This window comes from Myotis nattereri (assembly GCF_964212035.1).
Source record: "Myotis nattereri genome assembly, chromosome: 15".
NCBI lineage: Eukaryota > Metazoa > Chordata > Mammalia > Chiroptera > Vespertilionidae > Myotis > Myotis nattereri.
In genome coordinates, this window is record NC_138090.1 from 1,745,286 (window position 1) to 1,767,747 (window position 22,462).

Sequence of the window (22,462 nt, forward strand, 5' to 3'; positions counted from 1 at the left end):
TCCCACCCACCCACCCTTACAGGCTGTGGGTACATCTCCGTTTTGCCAACAAGGAACCCCACGTTCAGAAGGGGTAAGAGTGGCAGGCAGTCCAGTCCCGAACTCCTACCCACCACTTCCCACCAGCCGCTGCCACCTGGATGATGAAACCCCGGTGCAGGGCTGCACCACCTTTCAGCGGGCGTCCTTGCAGGGGTCGGGGGTGTGGGGGAGACGCGCCTCCAGGGAGAATCTGCAAACAGCTTTACATTCACAGAAGTTTGAGACGCGCCGAGCCCCTGCTAGGCCCCCGCGGGGGCCGAGCCAGACCCCGACTCCCGCCCGCTCAGCCGGGGATTGAGCCAGACTCCAGCGCCCGCCTCCGCCCCGCCCTCCTCAGACAGACCATCGCGATGCACTATGGGACTTGTAGTTCAGCCAGCCCTCCACACATGCTCCAGAAACACCCTGGAGAACTACAAAACCCAGGGGGCAGCGGGAAGCCCGGGGCGGGCCCGCGGGCTGTGGGTGTGCGAGCGCGGGGGACCTGGCGGTGCGGACGCCTGGCCCTGGGATGCGGGAGCGGACGCCAGAGCCTGAGAGCGGCTGGAGACTCGCGCGCTAGCGGGGCCGGCCGGCGAGGGGTGCCAGGCGGCGACAGGCACGTTGCATGCATGCACCGGGCACATTCTTTGCAGTCTCCGGTTGTGCGGCGCTTTGGCTCCGCGGTGGCGCGGGGAGGGTCCGATCGCCGGGGGATGGGCACACGCTCCCCGAGCCCGATCGCTTGGCCGGGCTTGGGGGCAGGCGCCTGGGTGCCCGCCTTGGGCTGTGAGCGACGTGTTTTTTCTTTCTTTTTTGTTTTGTGCCAAGGTTTGTCCGTGCGGGTGCGCGATGCAGCGAGCGGCGGCGTTGGTCCGGCGGGGCTGCTGCCCCCGGACCCCGCGCCCCTGGGGCCGATGTCTGAGCAGCGCGGCCGCCGAGGCCCCGGCGGTGCTCCAAGTGCGGCCCGAGCGGAGCCGGCGCGAGCGCATCCTGACGCTCGAGTCCATGAACCCGCGGGTGAAGGCGGTGGAGTACGCGGTGCGGGGTCCCATCGTGCTCAAGGCGGGCGAGATCGAGCTGGAGCTGCAGAAGGTGAGCGCGGGCGCGGGGCGCGATGGGGGCGCGGAGCTGGGGGGCGCGATGGGGGCGCGGAGCAGCTGTCCTCCTCCCGGGCCCGCGCGTCCGACCCCCTCCCTCCCCCGCGGCGGCTCCGGCTTTCGGCCAGGCTTGACTTGAACAAGACAATGCCCTCCTCCCACCCCTTCACCCACCAGTGCCCGCACTCGGCACAGTCAGGCCCTCGGAGGCGGGTCACTTGTTGAGCCGCGTTGTGCCTGGCGCTGCAAGTTAGGGGGCTGCCTTCCTCGCCCGGAATCCAGATCCTTGGGGGGCGGGGTAGAGAGACAACAACCCGCAGGGGCGAGGTCAGAGGTGCGAAGCCTGAATGCGTCCTTTGGAGAAAGCGCAGTGGAGGGGCCGCCATGGGGTGCTGGGAGGTGGGGGTGGGAAGGCGGTTGCTAGGGAGGAGGAGGAGAGGGCTGTGCCCCCAGCCTGCTCTCTCCATGTCTGAGACCTTTTGGGTCCTTGACAGTGAGTCCCTGACAAGAGCAGGGGCCGGAGGGGGCCCTGCCTAGTTAGTTCCCCGCCGAGGCCCCCTCTGGGACCTTGATCTGCAGCCTCGGTTTGTTCTTGTCTGAGGACACGGCCATCCCCCAGTGAGTTGTCAGGGAGTCGGAGATGGGCCCTTGGGGTTTGCTAGGGACTTTCTTCGCCTTGGGGACCAGCTGGCTGGGATCTTGGCTTAGTTCATAGCTGCGTGTCAGAGTGACCACAGCCCAGGAGTGATTTTCTGGCCCCGGCAGGCCAGGTGGCTGGCGTCCTGTAGGACTTCAGTCCTGGGTGGGCTTGGTGAGGGGGCGTCCGGAGGGGCATGTCACAGGGTCCACGCGCCACGGTTTGTAGGAAGAGTTGAAGAGAGTTGAACAAGATGGCTTGACCCGGAATGGGGGTGGGGAGGTTCCTGGATGTTGCTCTCAGAGGCAGCGGATCAGTAGGCGTCCCCGGGCAGGAGGCCGAGGCGGGCCTGACACTCGGTCGGTCCCCATTCCCACGTGGCCTCTGGGGGCTGGATGAGCTCCTGGCCTGCAGACACCCCGCTCGGGACACCCAGTTCTGCTGACGCAAAACCGTGAGCTGGACCAGCCAGCGTCAGCGACTCCCTCTGGCTCCCTGCGGGGCCAAGTTTGAAGCTGGCGCGAAGGCTGGCGGGGTCTGGTTTCTGGCCCTCCCTGGACTTGGAGGTGGGCCGGGTGGGGCCGGGCGGGGCACGCAGGTTACGGCTGCCCTGCCCCTTGCTGGTACCTGGCAGGCTGGAGTGATAACAATCTCCCTGTCACCACACAGCTGAGGTTACATTGTTCAAAGTTTATCACTTTCCAGCTGATTTCTCTGGCTCCAGAGCTGGCTGGGGTCAGGGGTTATCTCTGCATTTTGCTAAATACCAACTTGGGTGTAGGCTCCTTGAAGGAAATGTTAGTGCCCGAGGACGGTTGGGACAGGAAGGGACTCTACCTTTGCCTCCAGACCGCCAGCTGCTCTGTTCTCTGGGCCTCCCCCCCTCCCCCAGTCCTTTCAGGGTCAGGGGGACTTCTCAGCAGACAGAGGGGCTGTGAGCAAAGCCTGGGGGAGGTGGGGTGGTCTGGGCACTTGGGGAGGGGCTGGTGCTGTTTGGAGAGTTGCTGGGCAGAGAGAGACGAGATGGGTGAGACACGTGTGTGCTGGGCTCAGGCTTTTAAGGTGCGAAGTTTGGGTGTGAAGGTGCGGGACCGGGAAGGGTTTCCCGCGGGGTATGGCGCCATGGTTGCAGGTGAACACATTTCTTGGCCACTGGAGCCAGAAACACGCTCTGATTTCTGGGACAGACGCCCTGCAGCCACGCCCTACCTCTGCGTGAACTGAGCCGTTCTTTCCGTCCACCTACAGTGTCTAGTGCCCTCGCTGGCTCGCCCCTTCTCCTTTGTTGGGTCCCAGGCGCCTGGCTGTTGGTGCTGGCGAGAGCCCGGCCAGGTGAGCCCAGCCCCCCAACCCCTCATTCCGGAGACAGTCCCCGCACTGTGCCCGCTTCAGCGGCGCCCCTCTGAGAGCGCCCTGGATTCCCCGCCTTGGCCCCGCTTTGGTTTCTCCAGCTCTGCTTTGAACGTAGTGATGAAAGCTGGACTTGTTATAAGCGGTTCCACTTGGTTCTAGACGGGATGGGCAAGGATGTGCAGGGAGGAGGGTGAGGGGTGAGCCTCGCAGCTTCATCTGCCGAGGCCTCTGCACCCCTCCGTCTCCAGGTGCTCTGCACGCAGAGGCAGTGACCGCTGGCTGCACGCGGGGCGGCGTTGGCGTTGGGGGGCTCCCCTGGCGCGTCCCGGCCTTCCCGCCTCTGCGGTGGGCACAGAGCAGCTCGGGCCGAGGGCGGAGGGCAGTGCGGTGCGTGTGGAAGGGAGCATCTCCTCCTGCCGTCTGCGTGGGGCTGCTTCTCCTCCTCCTGGCCGTACCTCCGAGGGAAGGAGCCGTCGCATCTCGGTCCGTGTTCACTGGGGGCCGCACTTTAAACAGCTGCAGGGAGCGGAGTTAGAAGCTCTCGGCCCTTCCTTGGCCTCCTGCTCCGTCTGTCCCGCGCCTTCCTGTCCTTCCGGCTTTGTACTGGGCGTGGGGAGCGGGGGATTGTTTGTTCCGTGTTCGCTGGGAGCAGCACTTAAAAAAAGCTGCCGGCAGCGATGTCTGAAGATCCCGCAGCCCTCCCTCAGCCTCCTCTCCATCCCTCGCCTTCCTGTCCTTCCGGCCTTGTGTTGGGCGTGGGGAGTGGGGTTGTTTGTTAAGTCCCAGCTGGGGCAGAACGTCCGTAGTCAGAGGGCAGAGCGGTCACTGCTGGCGACATGAGGGTGTGTACAGGTAACCGCGGAGGCCCCAGGCTGTGCCCGCAGCAGCTGAGAACCGAGGCTTCCGAGGCTGGAAGCCGGGGGCCAGCACAGGTGGTGAAATCGATGGGTCATTTCCTTCCCAGTTAGCGGCTACTTTAAAAGAAGGAAATTTGGCCCTGGCCGGTTTGGCTCAGTGGATAGAGCGTTGGCCTGTGGACTGAAGGGTCCTGGGTTCAATTCCAGGCTCAGTCCCGGGTCCCAGCTGGGGCACGTGTGGGAGGCGACTAATGGACGTGTGTCTCTCACATCAATGTTTCTCTCTGTCTCCCTCCCTCCCTCTCTTCCGCCCTTTCTAAAAACCAATGGAAAAATACCCTCAGGTGAGGGGTCACGAAAAATAAAGAACAGAAAGAAATGTGTAGTGCAGGACTCATCCCCTTGACCCTCAAGGGGACGCTGTTTAACTCCTCCCACCGACACTCGGTGCGAGTCGCCGGCACCTGCTCCCGTCGCTGCCCAGGCCGAAGGGTGGGAAGGCAGCCCGTGGGTAGAACTCACCTGAGTGTCCACAGCGAGGTGGCCGCGCAGGGTGGGTGCAGGTGGGCTCGAGGGGCAGGGACGCTGCCTGCTGGCCTGGCAGGCCCCGGGGCGAGGCGGAGGCCTTGGTGTGCCCGCCAGGCCTGGATGAGGCCGTGTGGGCCGGAGTCAGCCCAGAGCAGTGTCCTGTATGGCGGCCCTTGGCTGGGCAGGCTGGCCCCCCCCCACCCCACTCATCCATCACAGCCCCCGGGCCCGAGAAAGGAGGTGCTCCGTGTTCCCAGGCCCTAGTTGGCTGAGCCGTGCTGGGGAGGGCAAGGCCGGCGCAGGCCCAGGCCCAGGCCCGGTTCCAGGCATTATTCTCCCCGCACGGGCTGGCCGAGCGCCCACAGCTGTGCTGGTTCCCGGCCCAGAACGTGACTCCCTGCGGAAGAATGGGCCGTGCCCATGCCATGGGGATCACCTGCGTTCAGGGGGCCGCGCCAGGAGCCCCAGCCTGCGCCCGGGGGGGGGGGGGGGCGGTCAGGCCTGTCCCTTTGCACCGTGGCCTCGGCCACTCCTGTCCCAGCCTTCTTGGCTCCCGCCTGCGCCTGCGAGATGAGCCCTGAGGCCACAGGCGGGCCGGTCTCCGGGGCCTCCTCTCACCCGTGGCCCAGTGCCGTGGCCCAGTCCCGTGGTCCAGTGCCGTGGCCCAGTGCCGTGGCCCAGTGCCGTGGCCCAGTCCCGGAGCAGGGGCAGCCCACGCCCGCTGGCCTTCGGGACACTGCCTCCTTCTCCGTGCCCCCGGGACAGCTCTCCGTGTTGCCAGCCCCGGGGACTCGGCAGAAGGGCACCAGGGGATGACGAGGCCCCTTCCCCCCAGAAACATGGCTTTGGAGACGTGTCGCCCTGCTTGCGAAGGTCATTTCTGGGGTGCCCTCCTCCAGAAGCCCCTGGAGAATTTGTATGGGGGAGGGGCTGAGGGGTGGGAAGGAGGGTCGGGAACACTTGGTTGGCAGCTGCTTTCATCCCCTAAGCCCGTGGTCGGCAAACTGCGGCTCGCGAGCCACATGCGGCTCTTTGGCCCCTTGAGTGTGGCTCTTCCTAAGCCTTAGGAGGACCCTAATTAAGTTAATAACAATGTACCCACCGATATAGTTTAAGTTTAAAAAATTTGGCTCTCAAAAGAAATTTCAATCGTCGTCCTGTTGATATTTGGCTCTGTTGACTGATGAGTTTGCCGACCACTGCCGTAAGCCCACTGTTTTTTACGTAAGGTGTATATTATTGATTTTAAAAGGGGAAGTTTTGCCCGGCCGGCGTGGCTCAGGGGTTGAGCATCCACCTATGAACCAGGAGGTCACGGTTCGATTCCGGTCAGGGCACAAGCCAGATGGTGGGCTCCATCCCCAGTGGGGGGCGTGCGGGAGGCAGCCGATCCATGATTCTCTCTCATCGTGGATGTTTCTCTCTCTCTCCCTCTCCCTTCCTCTCTGAAACCAATAAAAAAAATTTTTTCTTTTTAAGGGAAAGTTTCCTCGAGTTGCTTTTGTTCACACATTGTGAGAAGTGGGGGAAAGGCGAGTGTTACAGTGAGCGCCCCCTACCTTTAGCATGTGTACTGCGGTGCCTCAGGCCTCCCACCGGTCACCCCTGGGCACCGCCACCGCCTGGCCCCGCGGCCTTCTCCCTCCACCGGGGCCTGGCGACCTGGCTCCTGGCAGCTGGGTAAGATGATGAGGTCCGGGTGCTGCCGGGAGATCTTCACTGTTTGTCTCAGATGATCGTCGCAGCTGCCCCGGGAGGCCCTTGAACCTGTTGCTGCTTCTCACTCTCCCAGGCTGAGTGGAGTGCCAGGCAGCAGGGCGGCACCTCACGGTTCCAGGTCCCCGCTGCCCTCCGTCCGGACCCCGTGTTCTGGTCACCCCCGTGGCGTCCTCCCCGGGGCCTCTGATTCCTTCGCTGTCTTTTTAGAAAAATATATTTTTATTGATTTCAGAGAGGAAGGGGGAGATGGAAGCATCAATGATGAGAGAGAATCATGGATCGGCTGCCTCCTGCACGCCCCGCACTGGGGATCGAGTCCACAACCCGGGCCCGTGCCCTGACCGGGAATCGAACCGTGACCTCCTGGCGCACAGGTCGTTGCCCACCCCTGAGCGGCCGGCGGCTCCTCCGCTCTCCGGGATCTGTTTTCTGTGCTCTGGCCGTGGCCTTGATTTTGCTCCTCAGCCAGTCTCTTCTTCCCGATGTTTTTTGTTTTTCTGATGTGAAAATCAGCCCGTGTTCTTCATTCTGCAAAGCCAAGGTTGCCAGGGAATGACCCTGAGTGCTCCCTGCTGACGGGCGTCTTCTGGGAGGGGCGTTCCCAGTCCCTGGCCGGTTACTGGGGCTGCCCTGGGGGTGGGAGCAGGTCCTTTCCCTGTAACCTTGGCCTCCCTCATTCAGACCTGGCTCTGAGGCCGCCTGGGCTGTGGTCTGCAGCTGCCTCCCGGGGGCCCTGGCAGGACAGGATGGTCCTTGTGGCCTGTTGGGAAGGCGGGGGGGGGGGGGGCGGGATGGCGAGCGTGTGGTTAAGAAGAATGCTCGTGGGTCTGGCTGCAAACCCCAGGGCTGTGTTTACTGTTATGTGACCTCGGGGAAGTGTCTGCAGCCTTTGAAGCCTCATGTCCACATCGTAAAGTGAGATTAATGCTAATTCTTCCTCATGGGCTGGTAGTGCCGGCTCAGTGGGACCAGGCGGTCCCGGGCTTGGCACTGTGCCGGGCGCCTGGTGAGGCTGGAATAGGGCTGCTGGTAACTGTCCGTGGGATCCTTGCTCGGCCTCGGGAATCCAGCGTCCGAGAGGCTCTCGTAACCAGCTGCGGCCTTCTGTCCGCTCAGGGCATCAAAAAGCCGTTCACCGAGGTCATCCGTGCCAACATTGGGGACGCCCAGGCCATGGGCCAGCAGCCAATCACCTTCCTCCGCCAGGTGAGGGGGGGGGGGGCCTCGGAGGCCGAGGCCGGGGATGGGGTGGTGGGGGAGGGGGTGGGAACAGGTTGGGAGGGCCGCGTCTCCTCTCACCTCTGCCTCCCTCCCTGCCTGGCAGCCCCTCAGGATGAGGCGGGCACCAGTAGCCCACGGGGGTGCCCGTGAAGTAGCGGCCACTCCAGTGCCCACTGTCTCTGGGTCTCTCCCTCAGCCCCGCCCCTCCAACCCCGTGCTTCCAGGGCAACCAGGACCCCGACCGCCCCAGCCTCGACCTCCCAGGGGAGCCAGCCTGTTTGGGCCGATCCATTGCCCTGTCCTAGCCCAGCTGATGAAATTCCCGAGCCCGGGGGTGGGGGGTGGGGGACTGCTCTGGTGGACCAGGTCCCAGGGAGGCTCTGCCCAGGGTGGGGTCCTGGTTGCTGAGTTTGGAGCTTGGCTGGTGAGGGCATTGGAAAGCTGGCGGGTAGCGGGGCTTCCTGGGTGAGTGCTGGCTCCGCCCAGGTGGCTTTGGCAAGCTCACCCCGTGCCAGCCACAGAGATGCTGCCTGGGCCAGAGCTGTGGGGCGGGTGGGAGAGGGGAGGCGCCATGTGGTCTCCGGGACAGAGGCCGAGACCAGCTGGGGCTGGCGCTTGCCCCACAAGGAGTCGGAGCCCGTGTGGGAGCCAGACATGTTCCTCGTGTGGCTTCTGGTCCAGGAGGGGCGGGCGGGGAGCTGGACACCCGGTTCCCCTTCTCCCGCCCTGCTGTTGGGGTGGGGGATGGGGGGTGGGGGCTCGGCCTGCAGGGAGCTCCCACAAGGCTGCCCGTGCACATCAGCTGGGCCAGGACAGGGCAATGGATCAGCCCAAACGGGCTGGCTCCCCTGGGAGGTCGAGGCTGGGGCGGTCGGGGTCCTGGTTGCCCTGGAAGCACGGGGGTTGGAGGGGTGGGGCCCAGCAGAGGGTCTCCCCTGGGGAGTGTATCCTTGGGGCTCCAGCAGCATAGGCGCCTGTGGCCTCAGCCTTTGGGGGGGCCTGGCATTTCCAGACCCCGGCCTCTCCCGCCTGTGCTGGCCCCTCCAGCCCCCAGCTCCCCGCAGGGCCCTGGGAGGGGTAGGCCGGGTCAGTTTCCCCCAAAGGCAGAGAAGGCGGGCTCCACGTTGCCCAGCTGGAGTCAGAGCCATGCGCCCCCTCAGGGCACAGGACACGGCTCCCACGCGCCCACTGGGACCTGCCCCGAGCTGGGTTTACTGGCCCTTTGGCAAACATTTTCTCGCTTCCTCCTCTTCATCTGTGAGGTTAGGGTGGGTTTCTGTTTCAGAGACAGAAAGCTGAGCTGGTCTCCCGTTCAGGCCAGGAAAGGGGTGATGGTGAGGAGGGGGGTGGCCCCGGGGGCTCAGGCTGGGTGTCGGGAGGGGGTCTGTGCTGGCTGCTCAGCCCTGGCCTCCTGCCCAGGAAACCCCTGGTTCTTGTGGCTGGGAGTGGGGTCGGGGGGTGTAAGCCGCTGGCCTGCATGGCAGCGTCGGGGCTGGGGGCTGAGCGGCAGCCTCCTGTCCCGGCTCCCCCGTGGCGGCCCAGGTCACCAAGCACCCCCTCCCCAGGTGATGGCGCTGTGCACCTACCCAAACCTGCTGGACAGCCCCAGCTTCCCGGAAGATGCCAAGAAGCGAGCGCGGCGGATCCTGCAGGCCTGCGGCGGCAACAGCCTGGGTGAGGCCCCTGCAGGGCCCACAGGGTGAGGGGCGGTGAACGAGTGTTCTGGGCCGGGCCGAGGGGTGTGCGCCGGAGTGAGCGTGGGGGGTGGCTGGGCCCTCTTGTCGTCCGGCTGTGAGCCTCCTGTTTGCGGGCCGATGGGGTACATGCCAGCTTGTGGTCGATGGGCAGGCTGGAGGTCCCCCACCCGCCTCGGCTGGATTTGGGGTGAGCCTTGGGAGCCCACGTGGACACAGCCCTCCCTCAGCCGACAGTTTAACCAGCGCCTGGCCTCAGCCACAGGAGGGGGCGGATGGAGGCTCGGTGCCCCCTGCTCGTCCGGCATGGCCTGGGGGCTGGCGGTTCGTCCTTGGGGAAGGATAGCGCGGCCACAGGCCTCAGCCCCCCTTTTGGCAGCTTCCATGGTTCCCACTGCCCCCCCCCCCAACACACACACATACACTTCATTGTTCCCATCTCCAGGCCTAAGGGTCTCTCTGCTGGGAGCCCTGCCCAGCCCAGCCCAGCCCGGCCCAGCCCGGCCCTGCCCGGCCCTGCCCAGCCCTGCCCTGCCCTGCCCTGCCCTGCCCTGCCCAGCCCTGCCCTGCCCTGCCCTGCCCAGCCCTGCCCAGCCCTGCCCTGCCCTGCCCTGCCCAGCCTCCCCCGCAGAGCCCGGCCCCCGTGATGTGGAAATAACATTCTCTCTCCCTTCCCTGCGGAGAAGGGCCTCGGCCTTTGTTCCCATCTCCTGTTGTTTTCTGTGTATTTTGCCCCATTCCTTGCTCAGCGCCTGCGCAGGGGGTCGGCTTCCCTCTGTAGCCCCGGGGGGAACACAGTTGCTCTTAGAGCTGTTTTAGGACGCGCGCCCGAATGTTCCGGAAAGTGGGACAGGGATGCTCGCGCTCGCCCCGCAGGGCGCAGCCACCTCGGCCTCTGTCCTCTGCCCGCCCCTCCGCTCCCCTGGACTCTGTCCCTTTATGCAGAGCCCTGTGCTCACCTGCCCTGTCCTGCGAGGTGGCCCCTCGGGGTGAGGGGTGTGGGGGGCCCGGGGGGGGGCAGGTGCTCGGGCGGAGAGGCACGGAGAAGCGGCCGTGGTCCCCGCCCCCCAGGACTCAGCACGGGGAGCGGCCGGGTTCCCCCACAGAGTGAAGCCACAGAGGAATTAGAGGCCGGACGGGCTGGGGGGGCAGTGGCTTCAGGACAGACCCGCAGGGACCAGGTGGGAGCTTTGGGGGCTCCGTGTGGGTGGGAGCATGACGAGACCTAAAGGCAAAGGCCGGGAAGTCTGAGGAGCCAGGGCGGCCGGCAGACGAGGGCCTGGGAATTCGGGGGGCGGGGGAGCCGGGGGCAGGAGGACGGCAACCTTCTGTCGCCTCCCAGTCGACACCCGAGCCGTCGCCATAGCGCCAACACCCGGCATGGGAAACGCGCTTTGCCTGTCTGACTGCGTGTAGAGGGTGCCCCTGATTCTGACCCTCAATGGGGTGGGGGGAGGGCTGATGCCCAGCAGCCCCAGGACCTGGGCTTGGTTTTGGTCAGGGCTGCAGACCCCTGGGTGGGCAGGCGGTGCACTGTGGGTGGCACATTGTCCAGCTCGGTGGACCACGTGTAGGCACTGGTGATGAAACAGCAATCCCAGCCCGGCGGCGTGGCTCAGGGGTTGAGCATTGACCTATGAACCCGGAAGTCACGGGTTCAATCCCTGGTCAGGGCACAGGCCCGGGTTGTGGGCTCGGTCCCCAGTGTGGGGGTGCAGGAGGCAGCCATCAGTGACTCTCTCATCATTGATGTTTCTCCCTCTCCCTCTCCCTGAAATCAATACGAATATATTTTTTAAAAACGTAGCAATCCCAGCTGTCATGACTGATACCGTCACAGGCTGTGTATAAACCCCAGGGGGCAGGTGACCCAGGTACGGGCACCATTTCACTGGTTAGAAGCCAAGGTTTCAGCGAATATTGGGTGGATGTGTGGGTGGCTGGGGGGTGGGAGAACAGAGGGTGGGTGGGTAGGTTAGTGGGTGGCTGAGGCCCAGGTAGGTGGCTCAACAGCTCGCCACGATTCCGGAGCTTAGGGCAGCAGGAGTCGGGCCCCACCGAGCCCCCCCAAAACGCCCTCCTCTGTTAATGGTGTGTGGGGATATGGCCGACTGGCCCTGGTCACTGAGTCGCTGGGTGTCTCACAGGGTCTTACAGCGCCAGCCAGGGCGTTAACTGCATCCGCGAGGACGTGGCTGCCTACATCACCCGGCGGGACGGTGTGCCTGCGGACCCCGACAACATCTACCTGACCACCGGCGCCAGCGACGGCATCACCGTACGTGGGGGGGGCTGGTGGTGAGCCGCTGCTCAGCCCGAAGGGCAGCCTGGCATGTGAGGGGCAAGCACGTGGGCCTCCTCGCTGGGAGGCAGGCCTGGGAGGGAGTTGGGCCCCGTGGTCCCTGCTCTCTCCCCACCCCGGGAGCTGCCGTCCTTACCTTGTTCCGTCTTCAGGAGCCCGAGGTGCTGCAGCCTCGGTTTCCCGCAGAGCCCACAGCAGCAGGTCCAGCGGGGGAGGGACCCTGGGGCCCTCGGGGAGCCCCCGTTTCTGGCGACGTGGCCCTTTCTCTGACTCAGCTCGAACCGCGTACCTCCTCTGCCAGGCACGGTGCCGGGAACATGAGAGCATTTGATCTTGCTTATTCCTACGGCAGATCCCATTTTACAGATGAGGACAGTGAGGCTCAGGAAGTGAGGCAGCCCCGTCCCCGGGGCGGCTGGGGAGAGGCTGGGCTGGGGGCCCTGGCTCATCTGCTGTCAGTGGCGGTGGCCCTGGACGATGCGATTTGTCTCCGTTGCAGACGATCCTGAAGATCCTGGTTTCTGGGGGCGGCAAGTCGCGGACGGGGGTGATGATCCCCATCCCGCAGTACCCCCTCTACTCGGCGGTCCTCTCCGAGCTGGGCGCCGTGCAGGTCAACTACTACCTGGACGAGGACAACTGCTGGGCCCTGAACGTGCAGGAGCTGCGGCGGGCCGTGCGGGAGGCCAAGGAGCACTGCGACCCCAAGGTGCTGTGCATCATCAACCCCGGGAACCCCACAGGTGCGGCTGCTCCTCCTTCCTTGCAGGGGCCGGTGGGAGGGGGGCCGGTGGGGGGGCAGGAGGGGGGATGAGCGGGGCTGGAGCGCCTGCGTCTGGGCGTTGAGGAGTTAAGGAGTGACGCGAAGTCCACTTTGCTCCCGCTTTCCCGACCCCGGTCCAGGGTCCAGATTCGCAGCATAAGCCGACAATTTGCTGCACGCCTGGTGTGGCCTCCCCCCGGGCGGGGCTGTGCTATTGCTCCGGCCCCTTTTTCTCCTGTTCTTGCATCTGCAACCTCCTCCTCGAGGTTCCTGTGCCGCAGCCGTTCAGCGTGGGGCTCGGGCTGTTTTTCTGAAAAACGCTGGGGGGGGTGTTTTTGTGTTTCTTGGAGGCGCTGTTGCCCTGGACCTGGAGGCCTGAACAGGAAATGCCACATAAAAACAAAAGCAAGAACTGTTTCCAACAAGCTGAAAATCACTCCTGATTTTGCATAATTTTTCTTAAGCAGAAAGCACAGTCCTGCCGTTTTGGTCTCTGGGCTGCGATTAGGACGCGCCCGGGCGCCGAGGACGAGGGCTCCCTCTCCCGGGTTGAGATGAACTGGGTCAGGGCCGGGGGCGCCTGGAGTTCATGGTGGCACCTGCTGCTTGGGGACAAAAGCTGCTCGGGCCACGTCAACCCTGCAGCTCCGACACCGGGCGGCCGGCTGTCTGTCCCGGTGTGTCTGCTCCGGCTCCTGGAGTGGGGAGAATGTTCTGGCCGGAGCGGCTCCTCCATCCGGGCTGAAGCTTAGATTCACAAAGGGGGCTTTCTAAAATCCAGGCCAGGCCGCACCCGAGTCTTGGGGGCATCAGTATTCTGAGCAGCGGTCTCAAGGAAACCAGCCACTGGCCCCCACGCCCAGGCGCTCTGCTCTGATTGGCTGGGCTGGGCTGGGCTAATTTGCATTTCCAACAAGCTCCCAGCCAGCCGGTCCCTCCCTCGGGGCTGCAAGTCCTGCTGCATCCCAGGGCGCCCCCGCCTTCCCTGTGCAGGTGAGAGGGGGTCCATGTGCACCGGCTGCCTGGGAAGAAATAACCGTTTCTTACTGTGTGAGTGCATGTGACGTGAGCAGGTTTTATAAGGAGTAACTGGATGAGCGGGCAGGGCCCCCTGTGCTCAACGGGGTCTGAGTGTGTGAAACGCAGGCAGCTACTGGGAGATGGGGCGTGGCAGCTAGAAACCCACCTGGAGCACCCAGGGGTGCTGCCCCCCCACCCCCCGAATCCCGGAAGCCTGGTGGGCCCTTGCTTGGCGGGACACTAGTGGTCCCTTCGCCAAGGCACTGCTTCATTGCTGAGACAGTTCAAGGCCAAAGTACCGGCTGAGTCCCACCGCGCGCTCAGGAGGCTCAGCTCTGTCCTTTTCGGGCACATTCCTGATGTTCCTGCACAGACAAGCGTGTCGGTATGTTTCTTGGTGACAGAAAGGTAGCATACGCGACGTACGGCTTGGCATCGGGTCCATACGTCTGTACAGGTCATGTATGTGCATACACGTCTGTGTGTGTTGCACCCCATCAGGCACAGCCACGAGGCGGGGTGACCCTCGCGGTCACAGGGAACAGGTGTGACGCCCGCGTCTCTGTGGGGGAGCTCTTACTTGGGGGCACTCTAACCAGCACGACCTGCATTCCGGCTGTTGGTTCCAGGCCAGGTGCAGAGCAGGAAGTGCATCGAGGACGTGATCCGCTTCGCGTGGGAGGAGAAGCTCTTCCTCCTGGCGGACGAGGTACGAGCCGCTGCCCCGCGGGGGGGGGGGGGTCCCGCTCTCCTGGGGCGCAGGTGTGAGGGGCCATGGCGCGGGGGGGTCTCGCTCTCCTGGGGCGCAGGTGCGAGGGGCCACGGCGTGGGGGGGTCCCGCTCTCCTGGGGTGCAGGTGCGAGGGGCCAGGACAGGCCCGGGAACTCTCGCATCACTGACCTTGGAAGGAAGGAACCTCACACTCCCGGGTGCCCCTGCCCGGGCTGGGGGTCCTCCGTCGCGTCACTGGTCACACGAGGCGGGAAGGAGGTCTGGAGGCCGGGTGGAGGGGGGGGTTCGTGTGGCCCGAGGCCTCTCCTTCTGGAAGGTTCCGGGGGCCGTGCTGCTGGTCCCGGAAGCAGCCGATCCGCGCCCTGTCCCGCAGGTGTACCAGGACAACGTGTACTCCGCCGACTGCAGGTTCCACTCCTTCAAGAAGGTGCTGTCGGAGATGGGGCCCGAGTTCTCCAGCAACGTGGAGCTCGCCTCCTTCCACTCCACCTCCAAGGGCTACATGGGCGAGTACGTGCCCCCCCCCCCACCTCCCACTGCCCGGCCCCGTCAAACCCCCAACAGTGAGGGCTCCCTAACCTCGGCCTCTGCTGATCTGAGACACCAGAAAGGCCACACGGGGGGCAGCCTGGTGCGGGGACAGCCAGGTGCGGGGACAGCCCGGTGCGGGGACAGCCCGGTGCGGGGACAATCCGGTGCGGGGACAGCCAGGTGCGGGGACAGCCCGGTGCGGGGACAGCCCGGTGCGGGGACAGCCAGGTGCGGGGACAGCCAGGTGCGGGGACAGTCCGGTGCGGGGACAGTCCGGTGCGGGGACAGCCCGGTGCGGGGACAGCCCGGTGCGGGGACAGCCAGGTCTGGGGACAGCCAGGTCTGGGGACAGCCCGGTGCGGGGACAGCCCGGTGCGGGGACAGCCAGGTGCGGGGACAGCCCGGTGCGGGGACAGCCCGGTCTGGGGACAGCCCGGTGCGGGGACAGCCCGGTGCGGGGACAGCCCGGTGCGGGGACAGCCAGGTCTGGGGACAGCCCGGTGCGGGGACAGCCCGGTGCGGGGACAGCCAGGTCTGGGGACAGCCTGGTGCGGGGTGTGTCTGCAGCCAGGCCAGGCCTGAGGGCAGATGGAAGGAAACCTTGCTGGGACGTGGGGAGTCCAGTCCCGGGGTCAGACGGGAAGCGTCTTTGCCAGGGATTCTGAGAGTGTTGGACGGGGTGTCGTCACGCCGGGCTCTGAGGTGGAGGGTGCGGGTGCAGCGAGGAAGGGGCCCGGTTCCCGCCTCGGTGCCTGCGTTTGTCAGTCGGTCCCGAGGGGGTGGGGCGGCCAGGCCCCAGAAGATGCCCTGATGGGCAGGCCTCGTTCTGAAAAGTCGCGGTTTATTTAAACTCGTACATCTCAGCGTATCTGCACAGGACCCGACCCTGTGTCGTCTGGCTCCGCTAGGGCGAAGTCACAGAACCTGGTCCTCAGCGCGAGCAGGAGAGCCGGCCCGGCGGGAGGCGCCAGGGGGCTGTGCTGCCTTCCTCCGCCCTTGCTCTCAGCGCTGCTCTCCCGTGGGCTGACTCTGTTCTCAGGCAGCAAAACGCCCAGCAAATGTCCTCAGGCCGATGCCCCGGGGATGACCTTCCCCCTGGGCAGGGGGTGCCAGGCCTGAATCGGGCCCCTCTGGAACGAGGCTAGTGTATTAGTTGGGGTTCAGGCTCAGCTGCTGTAACAAAGAGGCCCCAAAATACAGCGGCTCAAACAAGATGAAAGCGTGTGTCTTGACATAACAGTCCCAGGGCAGGGGCGGCCGGCCCTCCCCTCCCGGTGTGGGGTCCAGAGGCTGCCGCCCCAGCGCCCCCGCCTCAGCGAGAGAGAGCGTGCTTGCTCCTCGTCAGAAGTCATAAGCGCGCCCATGTCCCTTCCCGTCGCGTTCCCTGGCAGGAGCTCCAGGGACGGCCCCGGAAGCTTCCGGCTGGTGGACGGTACTCAGTGCGTCTCTTGCCCCCTCCTCCCTGCAGGTGTGGCTACCGGGGAGGCTACATGGAGGTGATCAACCTGCACCCCGAGATCAAAGGCCAGCTGGTGAAGCTGCTGTCGGTGCGCCTGTGCCCGCCCGTGTCGGGGCAGGCCGCCATGGACATCATGGTGAACCCCCCGGTGCCCGGGGAGGAGTCCTTCGAGCAGTTCCTCAGGGTGAGTGCGGGTCCCGGGCCTGTCTCCACCCCCGCCCCCGCCCCCGCCAGGGCCCCAGGTGCTCAGGGCATGTTCTCCGGGGGACACACGTGGTTCCTCCCGGCGTGGGGAGTGCCCACAGGAGGCGAAGCCTGAGAGTGTGGCAGGCGAGTGTTGGGGTGGAGGTGGCTACCTCTTTCCTCTCCCTCCCCCGTGGGCCCCACGGATGGGCACCCAGAGAGAAGGACTGTGTCCTGAGAGCCCCGGGGATTCTGTTCCTAAACTCCCAGGGGGGTGGGCAGCAGTGATTCTGGGCCAGGGGCCTGCCTCTGGCCTCAGCAGACATCCTCCGCGCTTAAAGTGGTCCATGCAGACCCTTTTAAAATATACATATTTTCATTGATTGCAGAGAGGAAGGGGGAGGGAGAGAGAGACGGAAACATCACAGAAACATCAATGATGAGAGAGAATCATGGATTGGCTGCCTCCTGCACGCCCCACACTGGGGATGGAGCCCGCAACCCGGGCCTGTGCCCTGACCAAGAATCGAACCCTGACCTCCTGGTTCATAGGTCGATGTTCAACCCCTGAGCCACGCAGCCGGGCCATTCGGACCCTTTCAATAGCAAGTGACGAGACCCGGCGGTGCTCACACACGCAGGCTCGCCCTCATGCCTGCCCGGCCCTGGCGAGGAAGGGCCGTTTCCGGGGCTGCAGCCCAGCGCTGCCGTCGGTGCTGACTCCCGCTCTCTGTCCCGTCAGGAGAAAGAGTCCGTCCTGAGTAACCTGGCCAAGAAAGCGAAGCTGACAGAAGACCTGTTCAACCAAGTCCCGGGGATCCACTGCAACCCCCTGCAGGGCGCCATGTACGCCTTCCCCCGGATTGTCCTGCCCCCCAGAGCCGTGGAGGCCGCGCAGGTGGGGCGCCGGGCGGGGGCTCTGTGCCCCGTGGGCCCTTGCGGTGAAGGCGACGCCCGAGGCCCAGCCCTGCTTGCTGTGCGGGCTGGCGGGGTGCTGGTCTGGGCCCAGTGGGAGGCGGCGACCGCGGCTGGGGGAGCCAGAGGCCCTCTCTCGGCCCCAGAGCCTCCCTCCGCACACTGGTCACATTCCGGTTCGGGTTCAGGAAGCCGGGAGGGCCCGAGATCCGCTTCTAACCGTTCTCAGGCGGTGCCACAGGCCCTACTTGGAGGATCAAGTGTTTCCGCCCTCCAGCCTCCCCTGGGCCCTTGCTCCCTGCACCAGCCACGCAGCACCCAGCGTCTGGCCGGGCCTCGGACGGCGGGGGATGGTGGGGGAGGCCCTGGCCACGGGAAGGAACCTCCGATCCTATTGTTTGCTGCCGTTTCCGGTGGCGTTGGTGCCAAGCCGGGTGAACCGAGGCCCCCTGTCCCCGCAGGCCCACAACATGGCCCCCGACATGTTCTACTGCATGAAGCTCCTGGAGGAGACGGGCGTCTGCGTGGTGCCCGGCAGCGGCTTCGGGCAGCGGAAAGGCACCTACCACTTCAGGTACCACCCGGGCTCCCGAGGGCCCAGCAGAGCCTGGCTGCAGGGACAGACACGTGCAGCCCGGCCTTCCTGGGCTACCCCCCCCCCCGCACCCCCACTGTCCTGCAGAGCCCCCTGAACCCCCCGCCCTGTGCCAGGGTCGCTCCTGGGCCGTCCCTCCCGCCCCTTCGCTGCCTCCACCCGGCGCCTACCATCTGGGACGCTCCCGCTGGTGGCTGACTTTAGTCCCTGTCCCTGTTCACCCCACGGCGGCCGCATTGAGCATCGGTGCTCAGCGGTGCCGTCCGCTGCCCCACAGGCCTGCTGAGGTCCCGCATCCGAACGCAAGGTTCCCAGCGGCCCCGCGTGATGGGCCCTCGGGCTGAGCGCGCTGGAGCCGCTCCCCGCCCCAGGTTCCCCAGAGGCCAGGCCCTCAGCTGTCCCCTGGGCAGACACTGAAGAAAGAACCGTCCTGAGCTCAGTTAGCACCTGGGCCAGGCCCCACCCGGTCAAGGTCATGGGCAGCGTGCCCCGTGGACAAACGCGATGGCTGGCCGCTCCCCCTCCCGCGAGGCTCACCTGGGCGGCCAGGGCTGGAGGGTGTGGGAGCTCCTCGGGGTTCTCCCTGGAAGAGACCGCGGGTGGAGACCTAGAGGCCCCTCTGGGGGAGTGGGTGTCTGTATCCGTGGGCGATGTGTCCGCTCCCGGAGGTCTGCACGCCGCCCGTGTCCGCACGCCGTCTGCCACGATGGCCGGGCTGCTGGGCCTAATGCTGCCCTGGCCGTGGCTTTTGTTTGCATGTGTCACCTGGGTGAACATTGTATGAGCGCGGCCGGTGCGGCTCAGTGAGTGAGGGCTGACCTAGGAACCAGGAGGCCAGGGTTCGATTCCCAGTCAGGGCACAGGCCCGGGTCGCGGGCTCCATCCCCGGTGTGGGGCTTGCAGGAGGCAGCCGGTCCATGATTCTCTCTCATCATTGATGTTTCTCTATGAAATCAATAATAATAAAAAAAAGTTTTGAAAGATAAAAGCAGTATAGGAACTGGCGGGGGGTGGGGGCGGAGATAGTGGTTCAACAGTGCCGGGTGCCGTGCCAGCTGCTGTCGGCTGGAGCCCTGGCTGTGGACAGGGCAGCTGGCCCGCTCCCCCTCGTGCCCCCGGCGGCAGGTGGGAGGCTGGAGCTGCGGGGTTCGCGCCTCTGCCCTCTGCCCTCTGCCCTCTGCCCCTGCGGGCGGCCGGCGGCCAGGCTGACGCCCCTCTCCCCCCAGGATGACCATCCTCCCTCCCGTGGAGAAGCTGAAGACGGTGCTGCAGAGGGTGAAGGACTTCCACATCCAGTTCCTCGGGGAGTTCGCCTGAGGCCCCAGGCCGCCTCCTCGACGCCCCCACTGAACCCCTCCCAGCGACCTGCCTCAGGCCCCGCCAGGGCCACCGGTCGCTGTCACCGCCGTCCTGCCCCAGGAGGCCGCCTTCTTTGTGCCTTGATGTGGGGAGCACGTCTCTCCCGAGCCGGTGTGAATGGGGATGTCCCAGAAACCCTGTTTCTCTTCTTGTTTTTTGATGCAACCAAAGTTGAGGGGATGTGGCCCGCCCGTGGGGGGCGCGTCTGGACCTGCTGCCGCCGCTGCTCCCGGGGCTCATCGGGGTGAGAGGCTGCTCCGAGGAACAAGAGGCTGGAAGTGCAGGGCTGAACCCCGGGGAGGACTGGACATCCCAACCACCACGTGATCTGTGAAATAAAACCCTTGGTGCAGAACCCAGCCCCCAGCGGGGGCCCGAGTCCACTGCAGGCTCAGCGGGGCGCCCCCTTCTGGCTGGAGGCAGACAGTGCGTCTCAGTTCAGGGGTGCAGGGGTCGCGGGGATGCCGGTGGGTGGTGGTGGGTACTGTTTTCCTTGTGTCCTGCAGGGGATGAGTGGGTGTGAGCCAGGTGACCAGGCTCCCAGGGAGCAAGGACTCCGTGCACCCACGAGGCTTTGGGGGTGACGGGTTGGCTGGGACCTAAGACCGGGGTACAGCCCAGCGCTATCCCGCTATCCCAGTTGTGTGTGGGGAGTCGGCCTGGTGGTGAGTGGATCCATCCTGCTTTTCCCCAACAATGGTTCTCTCCCAGGGCCCGGTTGAGCCTTGGCACACACTGCCCTCTGCTGGCGAGAGCAGGAACAGTGAGACTGGCCCGGTCCTAGTGCCCGAGCCTCCTCGAGGACTGGCCAGTCACCCCGTCTCCAAGGCGTCCGCTGAGCCCTTGCAAACTGCCTTTGGCCCACTTCCTGCCCATGAACTGGCCGACGCGCCTGCTGTGCGGTCGATCTGAAGTGCATAAAAGTACTTCACTTCCCGCGGTGTTTGCCTCCACAGTGTTTGCCAGCCAGGGGGCCGCAGCACCTGTCACCTCCCCAGGCCGGGGGTGGGGCACCCCCCCTTGCCGCAGCCTCCCTGGCTTAGCACACCTGGCCGGGGCCCCACTGCCCTCCAGAGAGTGGGAGCAGGCGTGCCCCCTCCCCAGGGGGCAGGGAGCGAGCCCAAGGCCAGCACAGGAGTCTGGGGACCCAGCACGTCCCAAGGGGAAAAGGAAGCAGCTGGATTGAGAATCTGAGCTTGGAAAGCAGCCCCCGGGGCTCCAGTTTCCAGGGCGAACTCCCTGCGGCCCCGAGAAAAAGGCAGCCACAGCCTCGAGGAACAGGGTCTCTGGGAAGGCGGCCTTCCTTAAAAAGCTCCACGTTGCCGGGCTCTGGCATGGTCCGGAACCAGGATGAGCAGAGGCGGGTCTATTTTTTATATTTTTGTAACAACTGCTTTTTTCACGGGCGGAGGGAGGGCTGGTATTTGTAGTCTTCACAAGCCCAGTAGTTCTTTTATATATATATCTCTTTGGATTCTAAGTAACCCCTGACGTCTTTGCAATGTTTACATGGTTTTTAACGATGCCGCCGTGTACACTTGGTTTGCCTGTAAACAGTGAATGCAGGCCTAGCAAGGGGCACGGGGTGGGAGCGCCGGTCACGGTCACGCGCGATCTCGTCTCCTACGGCTTCCATCCTGGTGTCTGGTTTGGGCGGCACCAGAGAGAGGCATTGGCCATTTGCGGCCACACTGTAAATCCACACCCGTGAGGTTTTCTGTCCATTTAGACCCGCAGGTGGGGGGCCGGGGGGCCGGGCTGCGCGTCCCCAGGTATGGATTTGCGGGAGGGGCGACAGGCCTGCCTGCCCCCGTTCCAGTCTGGATTCTCACAGGCGTCTCCTGAGCCAGGCACTGAGGACGAGAGCTCTGCTGAGAATTTCAAAATAAAGCACTTTGTGTCGAAAACGGTCCCGGCTTCACGGTCCTTGTGTAGATTTCACACTCGCGGACATCCTCGCTCGGCAACGTATTCCCGGCACAACGAGTGTTTCCCCAAATACTGCGGCAAGGGGTGTACAGCGCCTCATTCTACGTGACTTTTGTGTATATTTTCGTAATGAAAACATTTAAGCATCCGCAAACCTTGGACGCAGAGGACGTCATCATTTTCGACTCGGTGTGCCTGCTCTCGGCACAGCGAGGGAGGCACGTGTCTTAACAAACACTGATCAGCACATCAGATGCATTTTCTGTTACTTAATTAACGTGCCATAAAACAGTTTACAACATTGTTTTGTAACGACTACGTACCGGGCATCGAATGGATGCGATGAGATGTGATGGGGTGTTCAGGTAACGTCCACTCACAATCACAGTCCGTCTCTCCGCGGACATCCTTGTGTTGATCTTGTGCACGGCCACCCTGTCCCTACGGGGAAGGGAGTTTCCAGATGAAAAAAGGTTTAAGCACCAATGGGATCCCCGCCAGCAGTTACTTATTCATTTATTTTAATTTTTTTCCTCTTTATTGATTTTAGAGAGAGGAAGGGAGAGAAACATTGACTTATCCTTCCACCTATTTATGCACTCATTGATTCTTGTCTGGGCCCTGACCGGGGATCAAACCTGCAACCTTGGTGTATCGTTTGATGCTCTAACCAACTGAGCCACCCGGCCAGGGCTTGGCAGGATTTCATTTAAAAGCAAACACACGCCCTCTAACCTGGCAGCCGGGCCCACCTGCACTGTGGTGGTTCAGCTTTGTGACGAGACCTGGACACGGCTCCTAAGCAATGCCTGGCCCCCTGCCTCTGGCTAAGACGGGTGTGGGCTGACTAGACGTTGCGCATGATGCCAATTATGTGACTCCAGACTGCAGTGCGGTGGGTGAGGGTGGACGTGCACACGGGTGCCGTCAGGAGAACCTACTTGCGTCGGCGTTCCTAGCTGCGTTACTGGCTGGGCAGGTTTTCGCGGTCAGCCCGTGCCTCCTGGTACGTTCTCGCTTGGCACGCAGCCTGGTGGTTATTCTGGCCGTGACCGGCTGTGAGGGCCCTGTGCCACTCCGTCCCCGGCTGCAGGGAAGGAAACGGAGGTACTGAACAGCTGACTTACCGAGAGGTGGCTCCGGCCCGCTGCTGCCCACATCTGTCAGGAAGGGGGCTCGAGGGCAGCTCCCAACATTCTCGCTGGTCAGAGAGGGAGCCCAGCCGGCGGGGCTCAGTGGTTGAGGGTGGACCCATGAACCAGGAGGTCACGGTTCAATTCCCAGTCAGGGCACATGCCCGGGTTCTGGGCTCGATCCCCAGTGTGGGGGTGCAGCGGGCAGCCGATCAGTGGTTCTCTCTCATCATTGATGTTTCTGTCTCTCACTCGCCCTTCCTCTCTGAAATCTTTGTAATGACCAAAGACCGGCATGGGTGGGCGGGGCCACGCGATTTCACGTGCTGGGCTTCTAACATATATATATAGAGAGAGCGCGCAGTGGAAAAGGGCAGAGGCCCCAGGGCCAGGACGAAAGGCAACACCCTC

The 22,462-nt window shown here is 64.4% G+C and overlaps 1 protein-coding gene across 3 annotated transcripts; it reads left to right on the top strand.

The window, feature by feature from the left end:
• Window positions 1-498: 498 nt before the first annotated feature.
• Window positions 499-20,899, top strand: GPT2 (glutamic--pyruvic transaminase 2). 3 transcript variants are annotated; one of them, XM_081106649.1, is made up of 12 exons: window positions 535-640; window positions 853-1,116; window positions 7,332-7,421; window positions 9,002-9,110; window positions 11,278-11,408; window positions 11,932-12,175; window positions 13,845-13,924; window positions 14,321-14,457; window positions 15,947-16,121; window positions 16,863-17,018; window positions 17,497-17,609; window positions 18,857-20,899. In XM_081106649.1, the coding sequence occupies exons 2-12, from the start codon at window positions 874-876 to the stop codon at window positions 18,945-18,947; spliced, it is 1,569 nt and encodes a 522-aa protein (XP_080962775.1). In that variant the 5' UTR covers window positions 535-640; window positions 853-873; the 3' UTR covers window positions 18,948-20,899. The 3 variants fall into 3 exon arrangements, with proteins under 3 accessions (XP_080962777.1, XP_080962775.1, XP_080962776.1); XM_081106650.1 differs by lacking the exon at window positions 7,332-7,421; XM_081106651.1 differs by lacking the exons at window positions 7,332-7,421; window positions 9,002-9,110 and having other exon boundaries at window positions 499-640.
• Window positions 20,900-22,462: the final 1,563 nt, after the last annotated feature.

Bases quoted from the DNA above. Each gene is read 5' to 3' on its own strand.
- GPT2 (XM_081106649.1), top strand. From the start codon at position 874: ATGCAGCGAGCGGCGGCGTTGGTCCGGCGGGGCTGCTGCCCCCGGACC. The intron at 9,111-11,277 runs GTGAGGCCCCTG...GGTGTCTCACAG, and splicing joins CTGCGGCGGCAACAGCCTGG to GGTCTTACAGCGCCAGCCAG. The intron at 12,176-13,844 runs GTGCGGCTGCTC...TGTTGGTTCCAG, and splicing joins CAACCCCGGGAACCCCACAG to GCCAGGTGCAGAGCAGGAAG.